The sequence below is a fragment of the Paroedura picta genome, chromosome 3 (assembly GCF_049243985.1).
Source record: "Paroedura picta isolate Pp20150507F chromosome 3, Ppicta_v3.0, whole genome shotgun sequence".
In the NCBI taxonomy this organism is placed as follows: Eukaryota; Metazoa; Chordata; class Lepidosauria; order Squamata; family Gekkonidae; genus Paroedura; species Paroedura picta.
In genome coordinates this window covers 174,152,299-174,178,138 of record NC_135371.1, presented here as the reverse complement: position 1 = coordinate 174,178,138, position 25,840 = coordinate 174,152,299, and the positions used below count along the sequence as shown (strand labels likewise).

General features: G+C 53.3%; 1 protein-coding gene across 2 annotated transcripts in view; it reads right to left on the bottom strand.

Annotated features, from left to right (window-relative positions):
- IQSEC2 (IQ motif and Sec7 domain ArfGEF 2) overlaps positions 1-25,840 on the bottom strand; it is a 161,892-nt gene that overhangs the window by 13,565 nt on the left and 122,487 nt on the right. For both annotated transcript variants that reach the window (XM_077329741.1, XM_077329739.1), the window contains 5 exons: positions 16,246-16,537; positions 14,851-15,249; positions 9,328-10,208; positions 3,285-3,446; positions 2,121-2,243 (listed from right to left, as the gene is read on the bottom strand). In XM_077329741.1, coding sequence (XP_077185856.1) covers positions 2,121-2,243; positions 3,285-3,446; positions 9,328-10,208; positions 14,851-15,243 — 1,559 coding nt within the window. In that variant the 5' untranslated portion in view covers positions 15,244-15,249; positions 16,246-16,537. The remainder of the gene's footprint in view (positions 1-2,120; positions 2,244-3,284; positions 3,447-9,327; positions 10,209-14,850; positions 15,250-16,245; positions 16,538-25,840) is intronic.

The following is a 25,840-nucleotide window of genomic DNA, read 5'->3' as shown; positions in this document are numbered from 1 at the left end:
CCATCCCCTCCTGTCTGGTCCTTTTCCCTGGAGATGCCGGGGATTGAACCTGGGACCTTCTGCCTGCCAAGCAGAGGCTCTGCCACTGAGCCAGGGTCTCAGGCCAAGGTCTTTCCCATCCCCTCCTGCCTGGTCCTTCTAACTGGAGATGCCGAGGATTGAACCTGGGACCTTCTGCCTGCCAAGCAGAGGCTCTGCCCCTGAGCCAGGGTCTCAGGCCAAGGTCTTTCCCATCCCCTCCTGCCTGGTCCTTCTAACTGGAGATGCCAGGGATTGAACCTGGGGCCTTCTGCCTGCCAAGCAGAGGCTCTGCCACTGAGCCAGGGTCTCAGGCCAAGGTCTTTCCCATCCCCTCCTGCCTGGTCCTTCTAACTGGAGATGCCAGGGATTGAACCTGGGGCCTTCTGCCTGCCAAGCAGAGGCTCTGCCACTGAGCCAGGGTCTCAGGCCAAGGTCTTTCCCATCCCCTCCTGCCTGGTCCTTCTAACTGGAGATGCCAGGGATTGAACCTGGGACCTTCTGCTTGCCAAGCAGAGGCTCTGCCACTGAGCCAGGGTCTCAGGCCAAGGTCTTTCCCATCCCCTCCTGCCTGGTCCTTCTAACTGGAGATGCCAGGGATTGAACCTGGGGCCTTCTGCCTGCCAAGCAGAGGCTCTGCCACTGAGCCAGGGTCTCAGGCCAAGGTCTTTCCCATCCCCTCCTGCCTGGTCCTTCTAACTGGAGATGCCAGGGATTGAACCTGGGGCCTTCTGCCTGCCAAGCAGAGGCTCTGCCACTGAGCCAGGGTCTCAGGCCAAGGTCTTTCCCATCCCTTCCTGTCTGGTCCCTCTAACTGGAGATTGGGGGTGTAGTCCACGTTCTTTACTGAAGCAGACAGGCCAAAACTCAGCTCTCCGTTGGAGAAACTGAGGCACAGGTCTCACACAACCGGGCTCTACACATATTGGAATGAGAAGGGAAAAGAGAGAAAGAGAGTGGAGGAAAATCTCTCGCTCCGGCACTGTAGAATATTCTGTGTCGCTGGGTTCCTATGTGCATACATTGCCGTGCGCATATGGCCTCATCCCCCCCTCTCATGGCAGATGGCTGGAGTGGGCGGGACAGACAGAAATGAGATCCATGTGCAGAGGAGACCTGGTTGCAACGGTACATCGTGGGAGGGGGCCCGCCTGAGCTCACTCCAGGAGCCCACCATATGTGAAGTCCACTCAGCAGGGAAGTTCACCCCAGGCCTGTCCTGAGCAGATTTCGCAGGAGGGGGCCTGGGGGAGTGGAAATTCGTGTGAGTCCCCTGTCCTTCCCTGGAATGCAACTGGCAGGCGTATGCAGCCTCGTTTTACCTTTAAAGCCCTAAACGGTCTCGGACCAACATACCTGTGGGACCTCCTCTCCCCTTATAATCTCCCAAGAGCCTTATGATCTTCGGATCAAGATCAGCTCAGGGTCCCTGGCCCGAGAGAGGTGAAATTAGCTTCATCCAGGGGCAGGGCCTTTTCGGTCCTGGCTCCAGCCCGGTGGAACGAGCTCCCGGGAGAGATCAGGGCCCTGCGGAACCTTAATCAGTTTTGCAGGGCCTGTAAGACGGAGCTTTTCCGCCAGGCTTGTGGTTGAGGTAACATCCACCAAAACAGCTGGCCTTGACAGGAAGAGGAGGAGACGTCTGGGCTGGAGTTTGAGTCGAGACAGGTTGCCTTGCCTCTTCCTGCTCCCAACACGGGGGAGCCTTTTGCCCTGTGCGCCTTGTCCGTCCCGGATTTATGCTCCCTGGGAGCCAGGGCAGCAAAGTTCCCAGTGTGGAGACAGTCTGTGTGACCGGATGGGCCATTGGTCTGATTCTGCATGGCTTCTTTTATGTCTGGCTCAGTGATGCTCTCTCTTTTTGGTGCTCGGTGTGGCCACAGTGGGAGGACTTCTGGAGTTCTGGCCCCCATTGGGGGACCTCTTGAAAGGCCCCTGTGCTTTGGCCCCTGTGCAACCCAGAGAGCTGGTCTGGATGCCCCAGCGGCCTGATGCAACCTGGCTTCATAAGAACGCTTCATCTGTTTCTGGATTCAATTGTTCCCGGATCTCGGGTCTCCCCAAAACCCCCCCAGAGACCCCGCAAAGGTGGAATGTAGTACCTGAAGGCCTCTATGAGCCGCTCCACCTTCTGGGCTTCGCCCTGGACCCGGATATGGGACTGGAACTTCCGCAAGGCGTCATCCAAGTCCATGCCGGAGAAGTCCATCTCGTCCACCACGCAGCTGTAAGGAAGCCAGCAGGAAAGTTAAGCCCTACCAAGCAACGGGATGGGCAGGGAGAAAAAGAGAGAGAGCTCCACACCTTTCTGGCCGCCTTCTTCCCTCCCCCTTCCCATCTCCCATTCAAGGGGATTCTTAGAAATGTTAAGATGCTTCTGCAACATCGGGCTGTCCAGCAAGGAAAGTTACAGGAGAATTCTGCTTTCATTGGGGGGGGGGCTGCATTTTGCTCCGTCCCTTCAACTCCCGGCTTAATTAAGCACTGTAGGAGCCGGTAGATTCAAAAGGCATTTGCTACACCCCAATTGGACAGCACGCAGGCAGATCTGCTAGGGATCCAGTCGCTTTAAATCAATCTGTCAGCCGATTGCCTGCGACCGTGGGATGCTGTTTGTTGAGGTTTTGTATCTACTAGGGATTTCCCTCACCCTTGACCCATTCAATGAAAAGGATCTGCACCGTTGATTTCCCAGGGTTATAGATAAGAGAAAAACGAAATCAGGAGGCCAAAATGATAAATCTCTCATTCGCTCTTATTAGGTGTATAAATCATACAATTTCTGGGCGATCCGAACGGGATCCTGGGTACATTTCTCCTGTTTTCTGATATTTCTTCGATGATGGCCTCTCCAGAATCTAATTATTATGTAAATATTTATTTGTAGATTCTACATCGAAGCAGTATCTGAAAACGGGAGAAATGTACCCAGGAGCCCGCTCGGATTGCCCAGAAATTGTATGATTTATACACCTAATAAGAGTGGATGAGAGACCATTTTGGCCTGCTGATTTCGTTTTTCTCTCACCCGTGACAGAGCTGATAACTATTACGCTCAGCGGCGACTTGCTAAAAAAGAAAATATTAGAAACGCCTCAACAGTCTAGAGCAGGGGTAGTCAAACAGCGGCCCTCCAGATGTCCATGGACTACAATTCCCAGGAGCCCCTGCCAGCATTCGCTCCTGGGAATTGTAGTCCATGGACACCTGGAGGGCCGCAGTTTGACTACCCCTGCTCTAGAGGGTGACCAGGCAGGATCTCTTACTCGAGAACGTCCCGGTTGAACTGCTTTTGCCGGTTGCCAAGAAATTCGCCGATCATCTGCCGGCTCAGGCCTTTCCGCTCCAGGATGAAGCGTGCCACGCCGACGGGCGTATCGGACAGGAAGCCCCTCTCGATCAAGTACTGGATCCCCTTCTCCGGTTTCCTGCCGGGAGGACGAGAAAGAGACCGTGAGTCTGAATCTGAAACCATTTCCCCCTTGGCTTCAAAACAGCGTGACTTCCCCAGACTCCGAGAAGAGGACGCTCTCCAGAAACCAGGATTCCACGCATGAAGGGAGGTCTGACTCTTGAAAACTCGTATCCCCCCAAAATCTTCTTGACCTCTAAGGGAGGTCCTGGATTCTAATCAAGCATAATGTGGCTTCTGTGCAGGGAAGCCTATCAGAAAGAACTGAGCCAACGACAACTTTGAAAATCGCTTCTTCTACTAAAAACATGGTTGTCCAGGAGGGGAAAGAGGCAGATATTTCATAACCCCAAGATCCTGGCTGGCGTTGTGGTGTCGTGGTTAAGAGCAGCGGCTTCTAATCTGGCTGGCTGAATTTGATTCCCTGCTCCTCCTCCCCGTGCAGCCAGCTGGGTGACCTTGGGCTCATCACAGCCTTGATGCTCTCAGAGCAGTTCTCTCAGAGCTCTCTCAGCCCCCCCCCCACCTTACAGGGTGCCTCTTGTGGGGAGAGGAAAGGGAAGGCGAATGGAAGCCGCTTTGAGACTCCTTTGGGTAGAGAAAAGCGGCATATAAGAACCAACTCTTCTTCGTTCTGGTAGAGAAAAGCAGCATATACAAGTTAACTGTTCTTTTTCATCTCATCTCCCGGGGGCTGCATACCCTGAAGTGGGTGCATCTCACTAGAAAAGCAACCAGAGCTTGATGGAGGATGCCCAGAAGGGAGTAACACAGAGGGAAGGTAGATCCAGGTGGGCAACCGGGTTGGCCTGAAGCAGCAGGACAAAGTCTGAGCCCAAGACCAACCGTGTTTCATTCTGGAATTAAGCTTTTATGTCCGTGCAGATGTCATCCAATACAGTAAAACGGACTTCCTCCAGCCTTAATGCTCACTTGTACCCTGCATTGGACACTGCTGGTCTTCAAGGTGCCACTGGACCCCACCTTTAGTTCATACATCACCTGTTAACTCTTTCATTATCTGTATGCAGCTATTCACAGGTGTTACCAGCTGCTTTAATCCAATGGGGCTTATCACATAGTTACTTCTGTGTTTTGACCCTAAGTCACCTTTGGGGGCAATTAACACCCCCCCCAACAAACACCTACATGTAACTGGATACATCCATTCCAGAAAAAGCATGCATGCACACAAAAGCTTACCCCTGGGTTTGATTCCCCACTCCTCCACATGCAGCCAGCTGGGTGACCTTGTCACAGTCCTGATAGAGATGTTCTCACAGAGCAACACCCAACAATAGTGGCCTCAATGCCCACACTCTCGCCCAGTGGCTGTCTTTTGAATTACATTAAAAGATCTCTGATATCTCACAGTTTTTCTAACTCAGGGGTAGTCGAACTGCGGCCCTCCAGATGTCCATGGACTACAATTCCCATGAGCCCCTGCCAGCATTCGCTGGCAGGGGCTCCTGGGAATTGTAGTCCATGGACATCTGGAGGGCCGCAGTTCGACTACCCCTGTTCTAACTTGTGCACTTCTCCTGGGGCACATCTGGATTAGGCGGAAGTTGAAATTCTCCCTGCTGGCCACAAGGGGTCAGCAACAGCTTGTGAGATATCAAATGTTCCCTAATTGTGTGCTTGGGGCTACCCAGAAGATGCTAAAACAGGCCAATTAGAAGGGGACGGGGGTAAGATTATCAAAGGGCACTCAAACCAAAGAAGAACCCTCCCCCCACAGAGTGCTAATTAGGGCCCCCAAACCTTGCTTTTATGCCTTCCACTATAAAATTATAAAGTGAAGAGGAGCACATTAGATGTGGAGATTTTATGGCCCTCCCAAGCAGCCTTTTTCTCTAGGGGAACTGATCTCTGCAGTCTGGAGAGGAGCTGGAATCCCAGGGGATCCCCAGGCCCCACCTGGAGGCTGGCATCCCTGACCCTCAGTGGGGTCCAAGGCCACAGAGTCCCCCCTCCCAAGCAGCCCTTTCCTCCAGGGGAACTGATCTCTGCAGTCTGGAGAGGAGCTGGAAGTCCAGGGGATCCCCAGGCCCCACCTGGAGGCTGGCATCCCTGACCCTCAGTGGGGCCCAAGGCCACAGAGTCCCCCCTCCCGAGCAGCCCTTTCCTCCAGGGGAACTGATCTCTGCAGTCTGGAGAGGAGCTGGAATTCCAGGGGATCCCCAGGCCCCACCTGGAGGCTGGCATCCCTGACCCTCAGTGGGGTCCAAGGCCACAGAGTCCCCTTCCCAAGCAGCCCTTTTCTCCAGGGGAACTGATCTCTGCAGTCTGGAGAGGAGCTGGAATTCCGGGGGATCCCCAGGCCCCACCTGGAGGCTGGCATCCCTGACCCTCAGTGGGGTCCAAGGCCACAGAGTCCCCCCTCCCAAGCAGCCCTTTCCTCCAGGGGAACTGAGCTCTGCAGTCTGGAGAGGAGCTGGAATTCCAGGGAATCCCCAGGCCCCACCTGGAGGCTGGCATCCCTGACCCTCAGTGGGGTCCAAGGCCACAGAGTCCCCCCTCCCGAGCAGCCCTTTCCTCCAGGGGAACTGATCTCTGCAGTCTGGAGAGGAGCTGGAATTCCAGGGGATCCCCAGGCCCCACCTGGAGGCTGGCATCCCTGACCCTCAGTGGGGTCCAAGGCCACAGAGTCCCCCCTCCCAAGCAGCCCTTTCCTCCAGGGGAACTGAGCTCTGCAGTCTGGAGAGGAGCTGGAATTCCAGGGGATCCCCAGGCCCCACCTGGAGGCTGGCATCCCTGACCCTCAGTTGGGTCCAAGGCCACAGAGTCCCCTCTCCCAAGCAGCCCTTTCCTCCAGGGGAACTGAGCTCTGCAGTCTGGAGAGGAGCTGGAATTCCAGGGGATCCCCAGGCCCCACCTGGAGGCTGGCATCCCTGACCCTCAGTGGGGTCCAAGGCCACAGAGTCCCCCCTCCCAAGCAGCCCTTTTCTCCAGGGGAACTGATCTCTGCAGTCTGGAGAGGAGCTGGAATTCCAGGGGATCCCCAGGCCCCACCTGGAGGCTGGCATCCCTGACCCTCAGAGGGGTCCAAGGCCACAGAGTCCCCCCTCCCAAGCAGCCCTTTCCTCCAGGGGAACTGAGCTCTGCAGTCTGGAGAGGAGCTGGAATTCCAGGGGATCCCCAGGCCCCACCTGGAGGCTGGCATCCCTGACCCTCAGTGGGGTCCAAGGCCACAGAGTCCCCCTCCCAAGCAGCCCTTTCCTCCAGGGGAACTGAGCTCTGCAGTCTGGAGAGGAGCTGGAATTCCAGGGGATCCCCAGGCCCCACCTGGAGGCTGGCATCCCTGACCCTCAGCGGGGTCCAAGGCCACAGAGTCCCCCCTCCCAAGCAGCCCTTTCCTCCAGGGGAACTGAGCTCTGCAGTCTGGAGAGGAGCTGGAATTCCAGGGGATCCCCAGGCCCCACCTGGAGGCTGGCATCCCTGACCCTCAGCGGGGTCCAAGGCCACAGAGTCCCCCCTCCCAAGCAGCCCTTTCCTCCAGGGGAACTGAGCTCTGCAGTCTGGAGAGGAGCTGGAATTCCAGGGGATCCCCAGGCCCCACCTGGAGGCTGGCATCCCTGACCCTCAGCGGGGTCCAAGGCCACAGAGTCCCCCTCCCAAGCAGCCCTTTTCTCCAGGGGAACTGATCTCTGCAGTCTGGAGAGGAGCTGGAATTCCAGGGGATCCCCAGGCCCCACCTGGAGGCTGGCATCCCTGACCCTCAGTGGAGTCCAAGGCCACAGAGTCCCCCCTCCCAAGCAGCCCTTTTCTCCAAGGGAACTGATCTCTGCAGTCTGGAGAGGAGCTGGAATTCCAGGGGATCCCCAGGCCCCACCTGGAGGCTGGCATCCCTGACCCTCAGTGGGGTCCAAGGCCACAGAATCCCCCCTCCCAAGCAGCCCTTTTCTCCAGGGGAACTGAGCTCTGCAGTCTGGAGAGGAGCTGGAATTCCGGGTGATCCCCTGGCCCCACCTGGAGGCTGGCATCTCTGACCCTCAGTGGGGTCCAGGGCCACAAAGTCCCCCCTCCCAAGCAGCCCTTTCCTCCAGGGGAACTGATCTCTGCAGTCTGGAGAGGAGCTGGAATTCCGGGTGATCCCCTGGCCCCACCTGGAGGCTGGCATCCCTGACCCTCAGTGGGGCCCAAGGCCACAGAGTCCCCCCTCCCAAGCAGCCCTTTCCTCCAGGGGAACTGATCTCTGCAGTCTGGAGAGGAGCTGGAATTCCGGGGGATCCCCAGGCCTCACCTGGAGGCTGGCATCCCTGGCCCTCAGTGGGGTCCAATGATACAGAGTTCTCTCCCCCAAAGCAGCCCTTTTCCTGGGCGAACAAGGAGGCTTCCTGGGGGAGCGTTCCCGACCTGGCGCTGTGCCCTGAGGCCTTGGCGTGAGTCATGCCTCCAGCTGGTTGCCTCTGAAGCTGCGGCCGCCTCCCGGCCCACATGAGCCTGCCTCCTGCCAGCAAGACAGATGTGGGCTTGCTCCGTAGCAATTAGATCACCCGGAGCCACAGGAAACCCGGAGCCTGGGCCCTCCCATCCCCTGCCGTGGCCCTGAAGACGGCTGAGCCCAGCAGCCTGGCAGGCAGCAGCCTGGGTCGGGTTGCCAACTCCAGGCTCTGAAATTCCAGGATATCTAGGGGCGCAGCCTGGGAATGCAAGAGAGGGACCTTGGCGAGCACTTGGAGTTCTGGGAGAGCTCCAAGCCTCATGTATGCCTGGGAAAACTGGAGAAGAGATGGGAAGAGGAAGATTTGGGGTTTTCTGCCCACATTTTATTACCCGGAGGAGTCTCAAAGCGGCTTCCGATCGCCTACCCTTTGTCTCTCCCCCATAGACACTTTGTGAGGGAGGTGTGGCCGGGAGAGCTCTGAGAGAACTTCAAGGTGCCATGGGACTCCGTTCTCCTTCCCCCAAGAGTTCCTGATAACAATCCTTTATTCAGCTTCCCGGCTCAGCCGGGGGAACGACGACAACCCTTTAAAAAACCCGCAAAAGCAAAATAACAGAACCACCCTGGATTGGAAGGACTGTGCAATCCTTTCAACTATGTATTGTGGTTGCTCAGCAACCACAACATGGTTACCATCGTCGTGCGAGGTGCCGTGCCCCCAAAATACCCAAATCCCGCAAGCAGGAATCCCCAAGCGGCACGGTCGGGAGCAAGCGACTCCTCTTCTGTGACATCGCAGTAATTTTCCGGCTGCAGTCTAAACCCACAGCCAGTGACAGAGACACTGCAGGAAGAGGCAGGTGCCAGCACAATGGCCCCTAAGCCCCCAGCCCTGAGCATCTCACTGGCCAGTTCACCTCCCCTGTCACCAGAGCCTCAGAAACAGCGTAGGAGGAAGGTCAGGAGGGAGCTGCAGGACCGAAGGTGCAGTGCGTGATTGGCAGCACAGCAAAGGTCCTATATCAGCGATGAGGAGGAGTTCTTGCAGGAGCAGGACTGAGGTGGCCGGCAGGTGTTTCGCCTGTGAGTGGGCTTGAACCAAAATCCAGACTTTGGAATGATATTTTGACTACCTCTGCCTGCCTGTTGTGAGTGTGCAATCAGGACAAAGGTCAAGATTTCGGTCCAGGAGCACCTCAAAGACCAACAAGATTTCTGGGATCGAAACTTCTTCAGAGTCAAGGCTCCGGATAACTGATGAAGGGAGCTTTGAGTGTCCAACGCTTCTACCCTGGAAACTTTTCTCACCTGTCAGGTGCTAGTGGATTTGTATCCAATGAAAACACCTCCCCTATAAATGAGTAAACATTTGGGGGGGGGTACCACAGTGCTCTCCGGAGAGGCCACTTCCTCCGAGAACGTCCCTCCCAATCCTGGGCCCTGCTCCATCAGCCGCTTCCCAAGACCCCCGCGGACCCCCGCCCCACCTCTCCCCCGCCCCACGTACTTGTTGAAGAGGTTCAGGCCGATGCGGTACTGGCGCCGCTGCACAATGTCGTTGTTGAAGGCGGGCGAGTCCCAGCTGTGGCGCGTCTCCCGCTGGTAGGTCTGCTTGCAGGGCCCGCCGGGGGCGGAGGTGGTGGCGGGGGCGGGCGGGGGAGGGTCCCGGAGGCTGTCCCGCGAGGAGGAGCCCGAGCTGCAGTTGATGGTCTCGTTGGAGTTGGTGGTGCTGTTCAGGCTGTCGTTGTCGCCGTCCGAGTTGTCCTGCGGAGGGGGCGGGGGCAGGCGGCCGGGGGCCTGGGGGGGCGGCAGAGGCAGAGGTGGGGGCGGCTGCTTTGGTTCGGGGTGATAATGCCGGTGCGGGTGCGGGGGACGGGCCGGCCCACCGGGGTGCTTGAGGGTGCCGTGGGGGCTGCAGCCGTCTTGCTCGTACATGAGGCCCCGGTTTACAGAACCTCGGTCAGAGCGGTCACTTAAGTCCACCGAGCTGTCGCTGGGCGGCTCGATGGTGAGCAGAGGGAGGTGGGCGGCGCGCAGGCGGAAGTCCCGGCATTCCATACAAGGCGTGCTGCGCCGGCTGCTGCCCCCGTTCTCCCGGCTATCCTCCCGCTGGGGCCCACCCCAGTACTCCGGCCGAGGGGGAGGCGGAAGGGGGATTCCTCCGCCGGACTCGGGCGGCTCGGCACTAGGTGGGCGCTCTAGTGAGAGGGGTGACGTGGGACCCCCCTCGTCCAGGTACAGCGTCACGTCACTGAAAGAAGTGGCCGCGCTGTCCCCCTGCTGCTCCTTGGACTCGCTCTTCTCCAAAGAGGGGCCGCCCGGCCCTCCCTCCTGCCCCAGCGGGTGGCAGTTCAGAGCTTCGTCAATGGACTCTGCCAAAGATTTTACCTGTTGGGAGGCACAGAAGGAAGTTAGCCAGGGTGGAGCCGGAACAGAGCCGCGAGCTCCCTGCGATAACGGAGGGGGCAATGGGGCCAGAGCGCACCCGGGACACCCAAACTCAGCGTCCTGCGTAAATTAAGCAGATGTGCATGTCTAGTATGGCAGTAGCAAACATAAAATATTAGTAAGTCAAGCAAAGCATGCCGTCGGTAATCTCTGAGAGCACTGAAAGAGCCGTCCTGAGCCGAGAGGCACCCTTCCAAATCCACGGGAGCCAGCCAGGTGAGGAGGGTGCAACTCCGCTTAGGAGGAACGAAACATCACATTCAAGCACGGAGCATGAAGAAAGCAAGCGGCGCTGTTAGGAGGGCCACGCCCACAAAGCGGGAGACCTTCGTGTCTTGCTCCACACCGGTGGACCTTGAGCCACGTCCCTTCTCTAAGCCTGAGGTTGCTTGCCCGGCGGGGCATCCTGTCCGTTCCCGGGAGCTCTTTGGAGGCGGGCCAGGATACCAGCGTCATCGAGAAGCAAACAGCATTGCCAAAGGAAAACAGCGCAAAAAGAAGGAGTGATGTCCTGCCAAAAGCTTGAAAAATCCCAAGAAAAGGAACACAAAGCCCCACGGTCATTGCAAGCGGCAGCCGCTGAGCCCTCTCCGGCTTCTGGCGCCAAGAGCATGTGGCAGTGAAGAGAGAATGGATGCAGGGGATAAGAAGGTTTACGCACAAGAACGGAGCGAAGGTGGATTTACGTGGATCTCTGCTTAGTCCTTGTTTATTTTGGCACATTGGTTTAGCGCAGGGGTAGTCAAACTGCGGCCCTCCAGATGTCCATGGACTACAATTCCCAGGAGCCCCCTGCCAGCGAATGCTGGCAGGGGACTCCTGGGAATTGTAGTCCATGGACATCTGGAGGGCCGCAGTTTGACTACCCCTGGTTTAGCGTCTCTCCTCTTTGCCTCTGGCGAGTAAGGATTATCTCCAGGTGAGCAGACAGGGAAACTTTTCTCACCTGGAGGAGAACTAGATCTCCCCACCCCTTTTCTTCAGACAGTTTTTATGTTTATACACCAAAGACGTATACCGAGAGGCACTGGCAGACTACTCTAGTAAAAACATCAGAGGCCCGTAAGTGAAAGACTTCTACTTCCACAGGGAAGGATTCCTCATTTTCTACTCAATGATGCTATGAATACAGCAACAAAGTATACATGCCATGTGGGTGGAGAGGGAGGGATTTTGTGGCCTGCTCTCCCTATGCCCCCGCACCCCTTCACAGCAGGAGACATTTTGCAAGGTATTCCTTTCAAATGCAGTTGTAGTTATAACACTATGGCATTGTAACGCTATAGCAAGGCAGTAAGTAGTGATTTATGGGTGGGGAGTCAGCAAAGCCCACAGGTGACTGGGTGGCAGGTGGGAAGAGTGTTAGCAAAGAGACAGGAGGAAGAAGTGGTGCCGATATGTGCAGAGGGCTCTCAAAATCTGCCCCTCATATCTACACAGGGATCAAACTTGCTTTGAGTATAACCGTTTCAGAAAGAACATAATAAACAGGCCCATAGTGGTGCACAGACGTGGGGCCCCACCAATCATCTGTCATATCCAATCAGCACTAGGGGTTCTTGTGGAATGTGTCAGAAGTCTTCAGCCAATAAAAGAGGGCATGTCATTCCCTCCTCCTGCCTCCCTCCCAGGCTTTGCCAATGAGAGAGTCTCCCTCCCTCTTCCCTCCCAGGCTTTTCCTTTGCACTTTTACTTCCTGCGCAAAGTCACTGATCCGTCTGTGCCCTGAAATACGTGACACAGGCCTTTCCACACCTTAGCTTGCTAGCTTGTGCTAGTCATAGATTCCTCCGATCTGCAGCGCTGCAGCCCATAAAGGCAGAAGCTTCATTTTAGCTCTTGGTGGAGCGTGTTCAAAGGTGAGTGGGATCAGAGGGGGTGGGGGGCAGCAGCCACCTCTGTATTCTGCCTCTCAGAAGTGTACCTGCAACCGGTTTGCAGTGTGTGCTCGTGCCCATGCAGGTGCTTTGGCTCCTGAGAATGCTTAAGGCAGAAAGAACGGTTCTGTACCAAAATTGTGTAAATGAAGTGGTGTTAGCAGCAACTTGGGCTTCATCGTTAACTGGGCCTTCCCCTGCAAGCCAGGCAGGCTGTAGCTACAAAAAGTGTGATCCTACATGTCAGGGTTGCCAACTCCGTGTTGGGAAATTCCTGGAGCTTTGGGGAATGGAGCCTGGGGAAGGTGGGGGAAGGACAATCAGGTACAACCACAGAGCCTGTCCTCTGAAGGAGCCATTTTCTCCTGGGGAAGTGATCACTCTAATCTGGTGATCGCTTGTAATTCTGGGAGATCTCCCGGCGCCACCTAGAGGTTGGCAACTATATTGCATTACGGACTGAATGCCTCTAGCTATGCTGAAGTCTTCTTGTGGCCAAACCAAACTTTTTCGGGAGACAGGAGTTCAATAGAGATGTCTCTAGGACTCCCCAGTTGTTCCAGATTTCGTTTCTACATCTTCAAAGAGCTAGAAATGTGTACTCTTCAAATAAAGGCGGCGTTTCTCAGCAGACCTTTTCCTAAACTCTGGATCAATATAGACTCCTAGAATCCTAGAGTGGGAAGGGGCCATGCAGGCCATCTAGTCCAACCCCCTGCTCAACGCAGGATCAGCCCTAAGCATCCTAAAGCATCCAAGAAAAGTGTGTATCCAGCCTTTGCTTGAAGACTGCCAGTGAGGGGGAGCTCACCACCTCCTTAGGCAGCCTATTCCACTTCTAAACTACTCTGACTGTCTAAACATTTTTTTTCCTGATATCTAACCTATATCTGCACTTGCTTGCTACAGATAGGAAATTGGAGAATGCCCTTAGCCCCAGACAAATCCAGAAGTGAAGGGGATATTTGTGTGTGAGACGTGAGAATTGTCTCAGTGCAAATCAATCAATATAATAACAATAACAATAATAATAATAATAATAATATCGTAAATAGATTTAGGTGGGCAGCTGTGCGGGTCTGAAGCAGCAGAACAGAGGTTGGGGCCAGGGCCACTTTGAAGAACATCTCAGCATTGTTCTGTTTATGAGCTTTCTCTGCTCTAGAAGTCCCTCCTGCAGAATTCAATGGGGCTTACTCCCAGGAAGATGTGGGGTGGGGTGAGTCTTGTGGGTTGCGATGTGAACCGCCTCAAGCCGGCTGGCCATGACTGGCAGTATACAAATGAAATAATAAACACATACATACATCAATATTTTGAGTATGCAATCCTCAAAGCGAATCTTGAGCCCAGTAACACCTTAGAGAGCAACTGAATTTTCGGGGTACGAGTATCCTTTGTCAGATGCCCCACGAAACTCTGATGAAAAGAGCTTCGACTCTCGAAATCTCATACCCCCCAAAATCTTGTTGGTCTTGAAGGTGCTCCTGGATCCAAATCCAGCTGTCCTACTGCAGTCTAGTATATCTACCCTCTGAGCCCTAACATTTAAATCTTATTTGCCTTATCTATCAAATAAGATTCAAATGAATAATTCAAGAAGTGTCAGATGTAGACTTCACAAGACCTAGCCTTTGTAGTTATGGCTGCCAACAACCTGGAGGAAAAATCCATTTTTTGTCCCTTTTCCCTTAATGTGGGGGAATTAGCACTGAAGTTTTTCATGACATTAGGGGTGGGTAACATCACCTCATAAATAATTGTAAGCCTCTGTTAAGAGGGAAGGATGTGTTTCTCACCAGGTTGTTGGGAGCCAGATTTATAGGATGCTTGTGGGGTTCAAGGCATTTTGCCCGTAATCTTTCTGTCCTCCCTACAACCGGTCCGGAATTCAGCCCCGACTGTCAGGGGCCAGCTGCTGAGAACATACATTGCCCATCCTGAAACACTGACGTTCACTGTTTCCGAGTCCTTTTCGAGGAACTGGTTATGGGCCTTTAAAGACCTTCACTGCCTGTTATATCAACATATAAAAAGGGGACAGATCCTCGTTTGTTCTGTTTTGTGATGGGAGTCTAGATGGGAGTCTAGAGGGGGTCCCACCCTTTGCAGTAGGCCTCCGGCCAACCGCAGCCTGTGCCTGCCGATGTTCATTGGACCAACAGGCAGAAGCTGGGACCAAAGAGGGGGTGCGACCATACTGGTAAGAAAAATTAAAAAGAAAAATAAGTCCTCATTTACTGAAGAGAAGTTCCAACCATAGAGCCCCTGACGATTCCTAGAGCTACTGGGAAGTACGAAAGGTCGCTCTAGGAACTGCCGGGAACTCTATGGCCAGAACTCCCGGTTAACTACCCAAGACTTTATTTTTCTTCATTTATTTTTCTTTATTTTCGTCCCCCACACAAACACCCTCTCACCAGTTGCAGCCAATTTTGTTTATGGCACTGCCCGGCTACTCTGACGATGCCTCATTTTTACAAATTAAATGACAGAATCCAATAAGGAAATGGACCCAGAACCTTCGCTATAATTCGGACGCTCAAGAGAAAAAGGAGATTTGAGACACGATGAAGAAGCAGCTTCGGGGGATCCCCTGTGCAACGAGGAAGAGGCCAAGCGGGACGATCAAGTCGCCTGCAGAAAGGCAGAAGGAAAAACCCTGTGAAGGATAGATGGGAGCAGAGCGACTGGGCACAGCCTACCTGCTTCGAGAAGGAGTCCTCGAGCTCCGTGATATCATTGCAGAAGCCTCCGGAAGAGGAATGCAGAGAGTTGCCGTCCAAGCCGGCCCGGCAGGAGCCGCCGTAGGGTAGGCCCCGGTCCAGAGGGTGGGGGCGAGCGCTGGCCATGGTCCCCTCGTCTAGCGAGGCAGGCTTGCCCTCGAAGTACGGGGCGTTCTGGGCTTTGTCGTACTCCTCGAAGGAGTACTGCATCCGCATGTTGGACAGGATAATCCGCCGGGACATGCGGCTCTCGGATGCGGAACTGCGTAGGCGCTCAAACTTCTTGTTCATGCGGTACTGGCGGAAGGCCGTTTGGATGGTGCGGGCCGCTCGCCGGCTAAGGAAATAGCCCCCATATTTCCGCTCCAGCATCTCCACCTGCGGTGAGCAGCAGAGGATCAGGGAGGGGGCGGGAGCAGGGAGTCAACCGAGGCGGGGCAGGGGGAAAAGGGAGATGGGGAATGAGGTCGTCGGTAGAGTGGACGGAACTCTGCAGGCAAAGGAAGCCGGCTGCACTGGCTTCAAGGGACTCTCAGGTAGGATCCCGCCGTGAGCCCGGCAAGGGACAAGGAGGGAGAGAGAAGCTGTGGGAGCATCTCCCCTTTTGCCCCGCTTGAGTTCACGCACCATTTCAGATCCTCCCAGAACCACTTCCCGGTTGAGCCTTCCTTTAGAGCTTGCCGTCAGCCCCTGCTTGGATCCGTTCTCTCCCGGTGGGGCCCTGGCTTTCTGGAATCCCCTCCCTGAGGCCAAGTACATGGGATGGCCCCCTTCCGGAAAAGGCGGCAAACGTCCAGCAGAGACATGATCGCAATCGCATTACCTTGACGATGAAACTAGCCGCTGTTTATTCTTCCCTGCCGCATATTAAAATTGTTTATTTCCAGCTGGGCGGGCCCTCATAAGCCACCTGATTGGTTTCCTTATTAAAAAAATTTACACCCCGCCTTCCCTCTCGGCTCAAGGCAGCACGAGCCACCCTGGTTTGGTAGGAGCGGCAGGATGTAAATATTTTCCTAATAAATACATACATTTGCATTCATTATGGTCCCGTCCCCCCATTTTGGCATCAAATTTTCTGTTCTCCCTTAACCCCCCCTCCTGGCACAGTCGCCCAGGTTACGGGGAGAGGGAGGGAGAAGCTCGACTGATATCCTGCCATACTGGGTTTCGGTTATGGGAACTTGCACGATCTCTGCCTGGGAAGGACTTGGGATCGCACCGGAAACGAGGAATTGGAGCCAGCACTGGTATTGTGCTTGGCGTATATTTTGCATCAATTCACATGAAGGCAAGGCCACGCATGGCCTTACCCAGGTCCCCTGGATGTATTTAGGACCCACTACAACCGGTGAGCACCAGAAATCCTACTACCTTTTTGTCCTGGAGGTCCGTGGAGAGCTCATAGCTGTCCGACAACGCCTTGGACCGCTTGCTTTCCTCCTCTTCCTGCTTCCGCAGAGCCACGCTGGCCGGCTGCAGCCGCGCACGTTGGGCCCACGGTATCCCCGGCGACGGCGTGTGGCATACGGACGAGGAGGACGACGACGGAGCCAAATCGTAGTGCTCGATTTTGGTCACCTCGGGGGCGCAGTGGTACTGGGGCTGACCGCCCAGGTTGTCCACGATCGTGCTCGGCTCGCTTCCCGGAGGGTCACCTTCCACGCTGCGGGGAAAAGGAAAGGGATGGTAAAAAATATCTGAAGAAGAAGGCCAAAGGAGTCGCCCTGCGGGGACCCAAGAACCCTGACATCACCTTTTTCGTCTCCTGTCCTGGAGTGGCGAATCCCAGTCACCGAGAAAAGAGTTCCGTGACGCTAGTTCACTCTCTACCTGCCTCACAACAGGGATTTTGGGGAGCACGTGAAGCTGCCTTATACTGACGTGGACCCTTGGTCTGTCAAAATCAGCATTGCCAACTCAGGCTGGCAGCTGCTCTCCAGGGTCTCAGGCTGAGGATTTTCATATCACCTCCTCTCTGGTCCTTAACTTTAAGGTCATACGTGTATCTGAGAGGCCGCTACCCTACCTATACGCCCAGAAGAGCTCTACGCTCCGCCACCTCCAACTGGCTGCGGATCCCTGGCCCTAAGGAGGCACGTCGGACCTCAACAAGGGCCAGGGCCTTCTCGGTCCTGGCCCACACCTGATGGAAGGAGCTCCCTGAAGAGATAAGAGCCATGTTGGAAATTCCACAATTCCACAGGGCCTTCAAAAAGGAGCTCTTCCACCAGGCATTTGCTTGAGGCCGACTGACCCATAACATCTATAGGTCCCCTGTCCCCCCCGACTGAGAGGTTGAACCTACCAAGGAAGTGTCAAAGTTATTGTTGTCGAAATACTGTTCTAGTTCTAGTTGGTATGTTGTTGTTGTTATTTTGTTATATTGTTATATTGATATCGATACTGTTCTATGTAAATGTTTTATGTAAACTGCCCAGAGCCGTAGGGAAGGGCAGTATAAAAATATAAATAAATATATTTTGGACTGAACCTGGGACCTTCTGCATGCCAAAAAGACACCCTTCCTCTGATCTTTGTCTCAACAGTCGAAGTCCTGGGCCACTGTTCATCCCCGACAGGAAAAACAACAACGCAAGTGTTGTCGGTTCTAATCTTTCCCTTGCTTTTTATTATTTATTTTTTCATTATTTAAGTTTTCATTTTCCTTCGTTCTGTTTTTAATTACCGGGCTGACACCACCCAATTAAGAGCCGGGCTCAGCCTGGTGAACTCGTTCCCTGTTTTAACACCGCGTTTGCCACTTTTAACGAAGCGCCGCCTCCCTCCCCGAGGAGCCGAGTGCGAAAGCCGCATCCTCACGCACAGCCGGCTTTAAAAAAAAGGGGGCCGCGCCCAATTTAAATTTAACATTCAATCCGGTGGTTTGGCTGCGAGTAAACCCCCCACCTCGTGCTTGGCTCGTGACCCATGCGGCTGAAGGCAGCCAGCCGCCCAGCTGTGCATGGAGGCCTGCTGAGCGCTTAGCAACCTCATCTAAAGCTTTTGCTAATGCAAAGGAAGGTTAATGAGCCTCCATGGGCTGGCCCACAGGTCTAGGTGTGGGGATCCTCCGTCTGCAGATTTGGGACCCCGCTTGAGTGGCCAGCGAGATGTTGCACAGAGGAAACCTGCCTGGGCTACGAAGGGATTGTGTCCACTCTGAAAGGATCTTGCCTGGCCAATCCGGTACTCTTTCTTAGAGTTGCCTGGCAACCAGGAGCGGGAATGGAGGGGCTTACATGGAGCAATAAGGAGGCCCATCCAAACCGCGGTGACATGTCTGCGTCACTGACCCCATAACCTGGAAGTGACATCATCACTTCCGGAGTGGCCGGGAGACTCTCTGGTTTTTGGGCAAAAAACTCTGTGGTCAATTTGGCTTCAATCAGAATCTTTGCCCAAATACCAGAGCATCACCCTGAAAAACCAGATGTGAGGAGTCACTTCTGGGTGACGTGGGCAGGGGCGTTAGGGCATCGCTGAAGGTTGGACAGATCTCCTTTTTCAGGGTCCCAATCCATCGGGGGAAGACCACTGCAGTATAACCAGGGTTCCCATTTGCCTATGGGGGTCCTTGCAGAAGAAAAATTTAAAAATAAATGAGAGTTCCTGCTGATTCCTAGAACTGCTGAGAACTGATAAGTGTAGCTCTGGGAATAGGCAGAAACTCTATGGCTGAAGTACAGCCAGAAGGTCCCTACTATGTTCTTCCTCAACATTCTGGATGTCTAAGGTTGCAGGAGCCTTTGACTCGCTATCAAGCGCTTCATTTTTGCAATTTCATGTGATATTTGCCATTTTGTTTGAACATAAGTAGGAATTTCTGCTCTTTAAATTTCACAAATGTGCCCACAGTATGATTTTGTGTGCCTACAGAGTTCTGAACAACTCATTTTATTTCCAGAACAGAGTATGAATAGATTTAGGCTTGATAAGAAAATATTTCCCCACGAAAAATAAAAATTTAAAATTTATCTTTTTCCTTTAAAAAACTTTCAATATAAGTATTTTTAAAGAGAGTTTTATATAAGTATTATATTATATATTATTATATAAGTATTTTTAAAGAGAGTTTTACAAATTCCTATTTTCTCCAAATTTGGGGGGCTTTTGGTTGTTGTGGGTCTAGGGGGGCTATGTTGTGGGTATGCCGTGGTCTGAAAGTTTTGTCTCTGATGTTTCGCCAGTAATTCTGGCATCTTCAGAGGTAGGGCATGGCAAGATGGGAATCTCTCAGTGCAAAAGTGTTACTGGCAAAACGTCTGGCTAAAAAGACCAGATCTGGGAAAACCACAACAAGAAGTTAACTCTGGCCGTGAAAACCTTCAACAATTCATTTGGGGGGCTTTTTTCTGGAAATAAAAGTTTTTCCCCACTCCAAAACATCTACATAAATTACATTTCTAAGCATAACCTGACCTAACCTAGATAGGCTGGGGAAGTGGGTAGTCCAAGCTCTTTAGATCTTGGAAGTTAATTATGGCTTTATTTCAGCTAAGCAAGGTCAGCCCTGTTTAGTACTTAGAATCATAGAATCATAGAACCATAGAGTTGGAAGGGCCATACAGGCCATCTAGTCCAACCCCCTGCTCAACGCAGGATCAGCCCTAAGCATCCTAAAGCACCCAAGAAAAGTGTGTATCCAACCTTTGCTTGAAGACTGCCAGTGAGGGGGAGCTCACCACCTCCTTAGGCAGCCTATTCCACTGCTGAACTACTCTGACTGTGAAAATTTTTTTCCTGATATCTAGCCTATATCATTGTACTGGTAGTTTAAACCCATTACTGCGTGTCCTCTCCTCTGCAGCCAACGGGAACAGCCTCCTGCCCTCCTCCAAGATACAACCTTTCAAATACTTAAAGAGGGCTATCATGTCCCCTCTCAACCTCCTTTTCTCCAGGCTGAACATTCCCAGGTCCCTCAACCTATCTTCATAGGGCTTGGTCCCTTGGCCCCAGATCATCTTCGTCGCTCTCCTCTGTACCCTTTCAATTTTATCTACTTGGATGGGAGACCATGAAGAAAGGCCAGGGTTGCTCCGCAGAGGCAGACAATGGCAAACCTCTGCCTTGAAAACCTCCTGGGTTCAACCACAGCTGGCTGTGACTTGACTGTCATTTACACACACAAACATAAGCACAGAAGAGAAACCATGTTGGATCAGGCCAGTGGCCCCTCCAGCCCTACCCTCCATGTCACCCAGTAGCCAAAATCCAGGGGCCATCGGGAGGTCCATAGTGGGGCCAGAACTCAAGACCCCCCCCCCCACTGTAGCCTCCCAAGCACCAAGAATGCAGTGTATCATTACGCCAGACAAAAGAACATAAGAGAAGCCATGCTGGCTCAAGCCAAAGGTCCATTCAGTCCAACTCTCTGTGCCACTCAGTGGCCAAAGTACAGGGTCCATCAAGAGGTCCACCAGCAGGGCCAGAATTCCAGAAGCCCCCCCACTGTGCCCCCCCAAGCACCAAGAAGAGAGAGCATCACAGATCCACCTGTAAGAATTTAAGTGAAGTCACGTTGACTCAGACCAGTGGCCCATCCAGTCCAACACTCTGTGTCACGCAGTGGCCAAAATCCAGGGGCCACCAGGAGGTCTACCAGCGGGGCCAGGACTTGAGACCCCCTCCCACTGTAGCCCCCCGAGCACCAAGAATTCAGACCGTCATTGCCTGTGGATCATGGATCTCTAGTCCAGATGTTTATCCAAGCTGTCGGTGCTTGGATAAACCATTTGCAAGATATCAAAGCTAAGCTGGATTTTTATACTTGAAAAGTGCGTACATTAAGATGCTCAAAATGCATCCACATGATGGGGCTTGCAAGACATTTTGAAGACTGAGTCAGCAGACTGGAACAGTGCTCCCTTTTTAGAAAACCTCCCACAAGGTTTGAGCTGGTCAGGAAATAGTCAAAAGAATTAGAGGGACTTTATATTTGAAATCATACCAACGAAGAAGAAAGACATTGAAAACGGGAGATAGAATGATATAATTTTTTTTATTATCCGGAACCCCTTTTGGTGGCTCCTATTCGGGTCTTACTTTATATCATTTGAAAGAATCAGCATTTCCCTGTAAGGGAATCTCAAGCTGGGAACATTTAAAAGACCAAAATATAGATAAAAATAAGGAGAATTAAGAGCAGCCAATTGGTCGGAGTTTTTTCTTATCTTCTAGACCCCCAATGCCAGGTGGGTGATCCCCACCTCTCCCCCCACAAATTAACCCCTAAAAATGCTGGCAGGGGCTCATGGGATTGTAGTCCATGAACATCTGGAGGACCACAGGTTGACTCCCCCTGCCCTAAAGAATCCCCCGGATCTGGATCCCAAGACCCACGGCATGTCCTTGCTTTGTTGTAGCGTATCTCTGGTCTACAGCCTCGCCAGTAAATACCCCTCCTCTTTTAAGCCCTCACAGCGAAACCTCGTAGGACAGCAAAGGTCATGGCCATGTCAAGTGGTTGTGCAGTTCTCCAAGCAGAGCTGAACTGTCCGCACTGCGTAATGTTTTCTTTGGGGATCGGAAGCACTGCCAAGTCCCAGGCAAATTATGACAAACCCACAGGACTTTCGAGGGAAGAGAGGGACGAGGGTGGGTTGCCATGGCCTGCCCCTGCGCAGCAACCCTGGGCTTTCTTGGTGGTCTCCCATCCGATGACTGACACGGAGGACCCTGCTTAGCTTCTGGAGGCTGGCAAGATCTAGGTAGCCTGGGCCAGCCAGGTCAGGGCAACAGAAGGGCCAGGGGCTTGGAGAAAACATTCCCATTTCCTGCTGGGAAATATAGCCAGGGAGCGTGGACAGAGCTATCTGAACAAAACGGAGTCTCCGTTCCAAAATGCAGGTGGGAGCGTGACTCTGTTTACAGGTGGGAGCGTGACTGTTTGGCACCTGTTTTACCCGGGTAGGCTATAAAAGGAGCAGGAAACCCTCATGACCTGGACGGAGCGTGCAACTAGGCTCTCCACGGAGCACATTGGCCAAGCTCTCCCGGCCCCAAATCCAGATCCAAATTTGCCTATCGGGAACGGAATTCTGAGCACGTATCCCAGGGTGCCTCTGAGCAGTCACAAGGGGGAGAGAAAACCACCCCTGCATCGCCGAGGAAAAGGAGTTAGTTGCGTTGTGTTGTGGCCTCGTACCATGGAGACAATTTTGTTGCCCACAAAAACAGCGTAGGGGAGCAAGGAGGGTGGTCTGGCATATCCCAGTGTCCCTTCCCTAAAGAGCAAAGCTCTTTACCTTGCTGCATCACGTACCATGGCAGGGCAAGAAAAGTTGGCGCTGGAGGATCAGTACGGTGTTGTCTAGGTCAGGGGTAGTCAACCTGTGGGCCTCCAGATGTTCATGGAATACAATTCCCATGAGCCCCTGCCAGCAAACGCTGGCAGGGGCTCATGGGAATTGTAGTCCACGGACATCTGGAGGCCCACAGGTTGACTACCCCTGGTCTAGGTGACATTCACTCCCGCCCACCCCCCAGTGCGGGTGATGCTAACTCAGGCCCTGACCGATGGAGGTTACATTTGCCAAACCTGACAGGTGATCTATGGGACTTTTGGGAATTCTGTCTGGGACTTTCGGGAACTAGTTTGCAATCCGAAACCCCAAATGCTTGATGATTTTTGTCTCTTGTATTCAAGTGACGCTAGTCCAGTCCCATCAGATCTTGGAAGTTGCACAGGGTTCTTATATGCCGCTTTTCTCTACCGGAAGGAGGCTCAAAGCGGCTTACAGTCGCCTTCCCTTTCCTCTCCCCACAACAGACACCCTGTGAGGTGGATGAGACCGAGAGAGCCCTGATATTACTGAAGAAGAAGAAGAGTTGGTTCTTATATGCCGCTTTTCTTTACCTGAAGGAGGCTCAAAGCGGCTTACAGTTGCCTTCCCTTTCCTCTCCCCACAACAGACACCCTGTGAGGTGGATGAGACCGAGAGAGCCCTGAGATTACTGAAGAAGAAGAAGAGGAGTTGGTTCTTATATGCCACTTTTCTCTACCCAGAGGAGGCTCAAAGCGGCTTACAGTCGCCTTCCCTTTCCTTCCCCACAACAGACACCCTGTGAGGTGGATGAGGCCGAGAGAGCCCTGAGATTACTGAAGAAGAAGAAGAGGAGTTGGTTCTTATATGCCACTTTTCTCTACCCGAAGGAGTCTCAAAGCGGCTTACAAAATACATAGTCCACAATGGTTTGCCTTACTTTTTCCTGTACTCGACACAACACATTTTCTTCTTCATAGGATCATTCTACACGGCGAATTCCTACTTTTGTTGTGGCCATGGTCTTTGTGAGTAAAATAAATAAAATAAATGATTAAAACAAGAATTTGAAACCCCCGACAGGGCTGCCAGAGGTCAGCTGTGACCGGAGAGCGCTTCGTCCCCGAAATGAGGCTACCCCTGCCAAGTCTGCACCTCAGAGGACTTTCAATGCCAGACGATTCCAGAGAGAGGGCGGGAGAGATATAATATGAGTCGAAGCTAAATTGCTCCCCCGAGTCTTCTTGAGTCTTAAGAGGCTGAAGAGTAGTTAGAAAACGGCTCCTGACAGGCAGACGGAGGAAGGAAGGAAAATACAACTGCCTTTGCTTCCTTGTGGCTCGAACACTGGCAGACGTGGGGAGAAAGACGCTCTACTGGGCTAAACTAACATGGAACACAATGCCACAATTGCAAAACAAACAATCAAACAAACAAAGAAATAAATAAAAAATCTGCCCTTGAGCACACACCATGTGCCAGAAGACATAATGTGCATGTGTGCGCACGCGCATACACACACACACACACTCTCCATCTGAAAAAGATATTAAAGAGTGCAGTGTGAAAACTCGCATGACAAGGCCGGAGGGATGGATACCGCTCAACAGGGAAAGGGGAGAACGAAATTTGATTCCAAAAGCACCTCTAAGACCACTAAAATTTTATTCAGGGTGTGAGCTTCCATGTGCATGCACGCTTCCAGGTTGGAGGGTCGGCTGTGCGAAAAAGGCCATAAAGAGTGCAAGCCACAATAGCGTGCAAGGGGTCAATGGCCCACACAAATGGTTTCAGTTAAAAAACAAAACAAAACAAAAACACACCGCCTTCACAAGAAAAGTTTTCAAGAGCATAAAACTGAAACGGGCAAACTGAGTAATAAACTACTGAGGGGGAAAAAATGCGCTGATAAGGAAACATTAACTACCAGGGTGGGAGTAAGCAGTACACCCTAAAAAACAACAACACACAATTAGTTTTCAGCTGGGACACTCCTGAGGAAAATATATTACCCAGAAAGCAATAACATACCACTGTCAGTGTGAATAGCAGGCAGCACATGCCTCAGTTCTGGCACCTCTGCGACCCTCAAGCATTGCATACGATGGATGCCTTGGATCCAGAGGATAGGGAGCCTTCTGAGCAGAGTCCAAATCCTTTCCTCCACATCTGAGCCACTTCATCTTTTCTCACCCGCTCAAAAAACCATCTTTCAACTCAGGGCGGCTGCGAGTTCAGATCCCAGCAGGAACCCTTCCGTGCCCTTTCTTGGCCAGCCCAGAAGAAAAGACGCTTCCCTGATGCTTGTGAATTGTTCAGGCGTCTTTCCAGCCTTAACAATTTAGGCCCGCTCAAAGATGCCTGCTTATCCTGGCGGGTTTCTGGGCGGCTCAAAGCATTTCTGCTCTCTGCTCTTTTCAATTGCCTCCCCTCTCTCCTCCTCCCCCTTCCCCCCGAAGGTTTCCAACCAGAGACAGAACATTCCTTGACTTCCCATCTGCAAAGGCAGCAAATGTTACGGGGCTAAGAGACAGCAGCTGTGGCAGCCCTCACCACAGGCAGTGTATCTTGCAGAGGGTTGCAATCCCATATGGCGGGGACCGAGGCACCATCCGTTCCCTCTGAGCCGAGGTGCAAAGCTCAGCGTGTCAGGAGGTCCTCCTGGTTCGATGGCCGGGAGAGGCATTTTGTCCCTGTATGTGCGCATCTCAACGCCACGTGTTGCCCCTGAGACGCCCACAGCCCTGGTTTTACACCTGCTGCAAAGCTGGAATAATTCACATCCGTCACCCTCCCCTTGCCCTGACCTTCGTTCCCCAAAGTACACAGGTAGGGGCCCTCCTGTAGGGCTTTCCTCGACAATAAAAGAGACCCCATAGCCTGGATTTAATGCGAGCTGGGCCTCACCCACGCCTTGGCCCTGTGCATGATGTGGCTGCTGAAATAGAAACCAAAGAAATGCAGGAAAAAGGTGGGACCTGACTGCTGCTACAGTTGCCAACCTCCAGGTGGGTCCTGGATACCAATTGAGAGCATATTGACAAGTCACTGTGGGGCTACAGCCAGTGCAGCGTAATTGTTAAGAGCAACGGACTCTAACCTGGAGAACCGGATTCAGGATTGCCAGCCTCCAGGTGGGGCCTGGGGATCCCCTGGAATTCCAGCTCCTCTCCAGACTGCAGAGATCAGTTCCCCTGGAGGAAAGGGCTGCTTGGGAGGGGGGACTCTGTGGCCTTGGACCCCACTGAGGGTCAGGGATGCCAGCCTCCAGGTGGGGCCTGGGGATCCCCTGGAATTCCAGCTCCTCTCCAGACTGCAGAGATCAGTTCCCCTGGAGGAAAGGGCTGCTTGGGAGGGGGGACTCTGTGGCCTTGGACCCCACTGAGGGTCAGGGATGCCAGCCTCCAGATGGGGCCTGGGGATCCCCTGGAATTCCAGCTCCTCTCCAGACTGCAGAGATCAGTTCCCCTGGAGGAAAGGGCTGCTTGGGAGGGGGGACTCTGTGGCCTTGGACCCCACTGAGGGTCAGGGATGCCAGCCTCCAGGTGGGGCCTGGGGATCCCCTGGAATTCCAGCTCCTCTCCAGACTGCAGAGATCGGTTCCCCTGGAGGAAAGGGCTGCTTGGGAGGGGGGACTCTGTGGCCTTGGACCCCACTGAGGGTCAGGGATGCCAGCCTCCAGGTGGGGCCTGGGGATCCCC